The sequence below is a fragment of the Cariama cristata genome, unplaced genomic scaffold (genome assembly GCF_000690535.1).
Source record: "Cariama cristata isolate BGI_N322 unplaced genomic scaffold, ASM69053v1 scaffold14057, whole genome shotgun sequence".
Classification (NCBI taxonomy): domain Eukaryota; kingdom Metazoa; phylum Chordata; class Aves; order Cariamiformes; family Cariamidae; genus Cariama; species Cariama cristata.
In genome coordinates, this window is record NW_009626934.1 from 47,974 (window position 1) to 55,657 (window position 7,684).

General features: G+C 39.4%; 1 protein-coding gene across 1 annotated transcript in view; it reads right to left on the reverse strand.

Annotated features, from left to right (window-relative positions):
• Nucleotides 1-7,684, reverse strand: part of SVIL (supervillin) — a 69,557-nt gene that overhangs the window by 40,663 nt on the left and 21,210 nt on the right. Inside the window, exons 10-14 of the mRNA XM_009704232.1 lie at nt 6,251-6,312; nt 5,753-5,892; nt 4,910-5,005; nt 3,403-3,655; nt 207-759 (exon numbers count right to left, since the gene is read on the reverse strand). Of these exons, the coding sequence (XP_009702534.1) occupies nt 207-759; nt 3,403-3,655; nt 4,910-5,005; nt 5,753-5,892; nt 6,251-6,312 (1,104 nt within the window). The remainder of the gene's footprint in view (nt 1-206; nt 760-3,402; nt 3,656-4,909; nt 5,006-5,752; nt 5,893-6,250; nt 6,313-7,684) is intronic.

A 7,684-nucleotide genomic window follows, 5' to 3' on the forward strand; every position in this document is an offset into this window, starting at 1 on the left:
AAGAATAACAAAGAGAAAACTGTATTTGTAAAACTTAAGATTTCACAGGTATTTCTCTACTTTTAAGCAGTGTTAAAAAAAGGAAACATTAAACAGCCTGGATAATGCTTGAAATGAAGATGTTTAAAACTAGAGAAACAACACCATTTGCTGAACAAGACTACATCAATAGCAAGTATATACTGCACCTCTTTGCAAAGTCTTGCTTTTCATAACACTTTCCAAATCCATCTTTTCTTCAAAGGACTGGCCTTCTTTGACTTCCCATTTACCTTGCATGCCAGTATTGATTTCCTTCTGTTCAAGAGGCTGAAAAAGTGCTTGTGAACTAAACAATTCCATGCTGCCCTTCCTCAGGAAGCTGTATGCTGTCTCTTTATGGTAGTCTCCTGCTTTTTCAGGAACAGGATGTGTGGTTTCTTCCTCAAAGGAGCTATACTTTGTAATTTCATTAGCTTCATGCGCTAGAAACCTCTTTCTCTCTTCTTCATGCTTCTTTGATGCTCTTTTGCTTTCTAGAACTTCCATTGACGGCTGCCGCTGTTCTGACTTCTGTGGGCGTTTTCCTGAAGAGTCAGTGTTTTCTGCTGAAGAGTGGAATCTCAAATCAGTTCTAGTGGCAGCACTCATGCTTCCATCACTAGCGCGCTTTGTGTGCAGGTCTCCAGCATACAATGGAGAAAGGACAGATGCCATCGTTGAAACTGATGTTGCAACTGCAGTTGACAGGGGAGTAATTTTTCCACTTTCATTTTGTACCTATGAGAGGCGGGGAAAGTACTTAAAAGCTCTGAAATAATAAATTCCTAAAAACAGTCTAATCACATCAGTTCTTCAGAGGTATGCTTCCATATGAATACAGTACTCTATAAATATAGTCAACAAACAGATAAGGGGAGTAACAATGCTCCCATAATTTGGCTGCAAATGGATTATTCCACCCAGGGAAGAAAAGACTGCATGTGAACAGCAACATCTTTAGAAATGAAGGGTGTATGTGTGTAGCATGCAACATGACATTGTGTCAGGGCTCCATGAAAAGGCTCATACTGGCATGGTACTGCACAGCACTGGGGAAAGAAATTAGTTCAGGTTCCAGATGCCGGATGACATGCCATGTGGCCAGGCTAATCAACTCTGCATCTCAGCAGGACTAATTAGCTTTGGCACAGCTCTGCTCTGATATGGTTACGCAGCTTCCAGCTCTGGAGCTAGCTCGGTGCCAGAGAGACTCTGCTCCATGCTGTCTAACACAGGGCGCAGACATTCCTGACACTTCTGCCACATAAATTGCCTTCACGCAGGACTGTTAGTTTAAGACTTTTTCAAATATAAACAGTGGCAGTCACGTACATCTCTGAGCAAAGTATTTGAATTTGAGAAGCATATTAAAAAAAATTCCAAATTTGCTTTGCCGACATCCACAGTGGAACAATTATCTTTTCTACTACTTCTATATTTATGAATATAAAAATCGTAATTTTATAAAGTTTGCCTAGAGACAGTTAAGATCAAAAATCTTTCTGAAATGCAGAGCTTTGTCTTCTCCAAAGGAGACAAAAGCTATGAAAGAGGCTGACAAACATGCCTTTATACACATCAGAAGTTTTTTATTTGGCTTTTTTTGTTGTTTTCTTAAACTGCAGGCCTAGTGAACAGCATGCAAAAGGAATAGACAAAATCACACCAGTAGGAGGAAATCAACTGAAAACTTAAAATGCACATGCAAATTCCACAAAGCATGGATGACACAGTCATTCATTAAACAAATAGGAAAGCAAAGACTACTATGCTAGCTCAAAGATTCCAAAGAACAATTAAGAAAATAGTTACCAATTTACTCTTTTTCCATTGCATCTATCAGAATTAGAAATTTAGAGAGGATCAGCAAAAGGATTTAACTTTAATTACAAGATATTTACATTTGCAATTATGTATTTCGGTAACATAACCTCCAGTTATCTATGTTGATACTTTTCTTTTATTTATTCCTAGGAAAACTGTAACTGCATCTCAAAACATCCCAACACTCCAAATGAACAGTTCACTATAGAAAGTCTTTTTGAGAATACACTCCCATTGAACTGGTTCAGAGTCAACTCTGGTTTCTTTTGGTAGGTTCAGAAAGAGGTAACAAAACATGCTTCATCTGCGTTTCTTTGCTTGAAGAGCAAGTTTATTCTGTAAACGTCTGACAAATTAATGTGACTGTCACTTCTTTCCCATCTGCTTCAGCCCATTTCTGTTGATCACCTTCCTGGCCCCCAAACAAGTTAGTGACACAACCGTTAAAGAGGCCAGGCTGTGACAGTGGTTGGCATGTGGAAAATGAATGGAAAGAAGACTATGTGAGATCTGAAAATCTTGGTAAAATAAATTTGCCAAATATTTACTACTACTTCATGCCTAAGTAAAGTATGCATGAAGTACAATTATACGATAGACAATTGGTACAGCTTTGCACCAATACGGTTAGAGAAATCCTGCCTTTCTTACTGTTCTGTTATTATATGGAAAGTGTATAATCATGAGTGAAGCATATAGGAAGTTCCTACCCTTTTCTTTCTAACATTCAGATTGATCCAAATCCCTAGACATATAACATGCATAGGAGTTGTGCTTCACTGTTAAGGTGATTTCTTTTTAAGCTGTAATACTAAGGGACTGATGTTTCTGCTATTGTGAACATCAGCTCTGCAAGACCACTGCTGGGCCATCTTACACTCAAACCGCACTAAAAAGGCATTCCTTTGCAGCTCCAATCATATGAAGGATTCCAGAACAAGGAAGCCCAATTCCACTGCACATATCAAATAATTTAGTTTTGACCATGACTTTCTGAATTTCAAAAGTATTCTGCTTTTAGGGGAAAAAAAAATAAAAATCAATGCCCCCTCCCAGAGGAAAATGACAGAGTATGTCCGGGGGGGGGGCAGGGGGGGGCAGAGAGAGAGGGACGGGGGAGAGAGCGCGCGCTTTCAGGAAAAAGTCTGAAAGTTGCACATGACAAAGCTCCAAAATTCCCTGAAAATACATCTAAAGCACAATGATATCGGTCACAGTTTTTACCCCTTTGGTCAGGAATTTACTTTTAGAAGATGTATAATATTCCACCAGAAAAGATGGACACTGTGAAAGGTACAGCGTGCACTAATCAGGAAGATGATATACTCTTGAATTACTTAAAAAAGAAAAACGCACCAACGAAGCTGAACATTTTAGAGGATGTTGTTCCTCAATGTCAGAAGACTGCTTCCTGACAAGCTTTTTCCTGCAAATAAGTCATGACCCTAGTGTGTAGCTCAGATCAAAGAAAAGGCCAGCTGTTACAGCATCTTACACCGAAGCTGTTTTCTCCACAATAAAAAGAAACAAATGAAAAAGAGCTAAGATTGCACTTACCTGCTCCACTTCTCCAAGAGTAACTGGCTGAGTCTGGTAACGAGCATTCATCCTCCTGTGCCTAATATCTCCTCGACTCCTTGTGGAGATGGCCCTGGATACTGGTTGAGATAGTTTGTTAAACAAAGCCATCTTTTCTGCCAGACTTAAGGTGGAAGAATCTGGTTCATCAGACTGATCTTGCCCCATTGCCTCTTTGGCTGCTCTTATCTCTTCTTTAGCTAAAATTTTTTGGTGTGCTGATGCCTGCAAGCTGAAGAAACAGAACTGGAAATGAGTTTTGAAGAAGCTGTTGTGAAGTTTTAAAATCTCAACCTGATGGAAGCAGAAGAACTGCACATGAAGCACAATAGCCAATGTAATGTAGCAGCCTAAGTGGTTATGCAGTGGTTCAACATTGGCACGATGAATTCTAATTCAAGAGCTGAAGATTTTTAAAAAGTTAAATTTTCATTCACAAATTTATTTGATTAGGGCACAACAATTTTTTTTAAAAGGGGAACTGGAGAGTGAAGAGAGACTTTTCAGACCAGTCTCTCTATGTTGGATACAGAGCTATGGAGAGATATTTAAGATGCCTGCTGCAGAACAAACACAGGTCCTCCAGTGCAATTTACATAAAATTCAATTTTATTAGAAATAATTTGTGGAGCATATACGATAAAAACATTTAAAAGATGGATTTAAACTCCAAGTTAGTGCTGCTTTTAGGTTAGCATAAATTGTAATGCCTTTCATAATTTGAAGTGGAACAGAATTCAGACTGTCTTTTGTTTTGAGTTATCTAGAGTAACTCAACAACAAAAATATTTTTGAAATATACTCCATTAATTTTTGAAGATTGACCAATGCTGAAGGCAGACACATTGATTCACAAAAGTGTAACTGCATTTGTCTCTACAGTAATGTATTTTATTCACCTTCGGCCACATTTATGAATTACTAGTATTCTCTTTTTTTTTTTTCTGTCGTGGTCTCTGCTAAAATTCTCATCTCTCATTCAGAACAGGCAAACAGTATTCTGCAACTTTACCTATAGGTGGTGCAATTTCTTATCTTTCCTTTAATTTTGCAAACTAAAAAAAAAAAATAAAAAAAAAATATGTAGAGACAGACAAAGAGGATATGTGCTGCTTGTGAAATCAAGCACCCAGCTTTGGTATTTTCATCTCAAGATGACATTACTGTACTAAAAAAAAAGTACAAGAGCAAAGAGGGTTCTGCCAGGTTTGCTCACATGCAAATTCATTTCTTTCGCAAAGAAGAAGAATATGCTTCTAGAACAGGTAAGTGTGGTTAGAAAGGTCCTGAAAACAGATACTTGACAAAAAAAAAAAAGCTGCATTGTTTTATCATGCAAACATAAATGAAGTTGACGAACGTTTTAAATATTCTTGAAATGAGTATTGACTCGACATACTGAAAAGGCATTCAAGACTTTAAAGATGCATCTGCTATTGAGGAATCTTGTGCTCCATGTAACATGCATGTTTATCCCCCCCAGTACCTGATAGGTTGTACAGTGCTCTTAACTACAGTGGGACTAGGTACTCTTGTCACTACTGTGTGGGTATTCACAGAACGTGAAGCAGGGGTAGATTCACTTTAAAGAATTGCCAAGGAGGGAAAATTCACAGGGAGAGAGAGAAGAAAAAAGCATTAAGAAAAGACATACATTAAGTGTTAACTACAGAAAAGACCAAAACCAAACAGCGATGATTCTTAATTAACTGAGTTATCTGCTGCAACCTTTGCAAAAAAACTCCAAATACTGTGAAAGACCTAAAAACTTATAGGAGCTAACAGGTTGTCTCTTGAAGTTACTCATTATCCATAACATAAGCTATCTTTTAGTAGATCATTAGGTGAATGTCCATTCACCTTTGTTTGATTTTCCCCCAAAATGACTTCCCTTTTTTCAGGCAAAGTTCATGATGTATGACCAGAATGCAAGAAATACAGTTCAAAAAGTATATTTGAGATTTCAGAGTGTAAAAGGTTTTCCCCAGTACAAATACATTCCATTAGAAACTGTGCAGATTTCCCTCAGTGCAAAGTATCTTTTTCATTTGAGTTATAAACCAATGCTACGATTAATCCTGTTTACCTAATCTACAGGATGGATCATAAGCTTTCTGCCAAATTACAGTTCATACAAGTTATGCTTTACTAGTCCCTCTACTTCCAAAAAGGAATTTCAGTATAGTTTCCCCTGTGGTTCTCAAGGAAGTTGGCTCTTAACAATAAATGTTTTCCTTGCTACAAAGTTGTAAACACTACATATACAGAACTGATTCCCAGATTTAAAAGCAAGAACCAAAGTTAGAGCCAACATATGTGCAAGACTTACGTAGCTGCAATGACCACTTCCTCACTGGTAATTGGTTGTGTGTGCGATCTATCCTGCAAACGCCGCAGTCTTCTCTCTACTGCTGAGCTTCTTATAGGTGGTTTAGGAATATTTTTCATTTCAAATGATTTTTCCATTTCCTAAGAGAACATGTCATAATTAAATCCATAGAAGAAAAGTATTAACCAGTATTTTCTTTTTAGCTTTCTTGCATACAAAGTAGTAAATTTCCCAAATGCCTATCTCTGAATTAGAAGCAGTATGTGATTGTGCAGTAGGCATCATGGAGTTAAAACTACACATCTCTCTAAATCATGTTTCTTGAAGGCTGTAGAGCAACAGGTCTACCGTGTAAGTAGGTGAGATGAAGTAAAAAAAGTTATGTAGCTTGGACTTGGTTAACTGCATTACACTTAATTCTAACGCACTTTGGGTTCTTCAGCATCTTGTTAATGAAATGTTTAACTCGGCCTTCTATTAAGAAAATGTAATACTTACTCTAAAAAGCAGCCTCTTTGCAGCTACGCTTAGTTTGGCTCGGTCATCCAATTTTTCTTCGTCTACACAAAGGGGAAAAAAAAAAAAAGGAGGCTGAACGTAAAGAAACAAGCTCATACTAAGTGCAAGGGTTTTTTTAACTAAACGATTTCTGAACTCCTCAAATAAGCTGGCTGTTACTCCCTTTTAACAAAAGACTTATGAACCAAATTGTGTAAGCTTTGCTTGTATTTACACGTATTGCATCAGAGAAAAATTCTTAACAGGATTTGAGAACAAAAGACTTGTCTTCAGGACAGTTCATGTGCTTTCAGGTTATCCAAAGAATCTTTTATGAAAATCAAACTTATTATATTAGTCTATGATAACACATGGGCTATGAAAGACCATCTTAAGGGTCAGTATTCATCCTGCTGTATAGAATATCTGTTTTGGAGAGACAAGGATTTGATGGATGGATCACTCGGTGGATAAAGAATTGGCTGGATGGTCGCACTCAAAGAGTTCTGGTCAACAGCTCAATGTCAAAGTGGAGACAGGCGACGAGTGGCGTTCCTCAGGGACCGGTGCTGTTTAACATCTTTGTTGGCGACATGGACAGCAGGACTGAGTGCACCCTCAGCAAGTTTGCCAATGACACCAAGCTGTGTGGTGCAGAAGACACGCTGGAGAGAAGGGATGCCATCCAGAGGGACATTGACAGGCTTGAGAGGTGGGCCCATGTGAATCTCATGAAGTTCAACAAGGCTAAGTGCAAGGTCCTGCACCTGGGTCGGGGCAATCCCAAGCACAAATACAGGCTGGGCTGAGAATGGATTGAGAGCATCCCTGAGGAGAAGGACTTGGGGGTGCTGGTTGATGAGAAGCTCAACATGACCCAGCCATGTATATTTGCAGCCTAGAAAGCCAACCGTATCCTGGGCTGCATCACAAGAATTGTAACCAGCAGGTCAAGGGAGGGGATTCTCGCCCTCTACTCCACTCTGGTGAGACCCCCCCTGCAGTACTGCCTTCAGCTCTGGGGTCCCCAACACAAGAAGGACATGGACCTGTTGGAGGGAGTCCAGAGGAGGGCCATAAAGATGATCAGAGGGCTGGAGTACCTCTCCTATGAAGACAGGCTGAGAGAGTTGGGCTTATTTCGCCGGCAGAAGAGAAGGCTCCAGGGAGCCCTTAGAGCAGCCTTCCAGTTCCTAAAAGGGGCCTACAAGAAAGTTGGGGAGGGACTTCTTAAAAGGGGATGTAGTGATAGGACAAGGGACAATGGCTTTAAACTGGAAGAAGGAAGATTTAGATTAGATATAAGGAGGAAATTCTTCGCTGTGAGGGTGGTGAGGCACTTGAACAGGTTGCCCAAAGAAGCTGTGGATGCCCCCTCCCTGGAAGTGTTCAAGGCCAGGCTGGATGGGGCCTTGAGCAACCTGGTCTTATTGG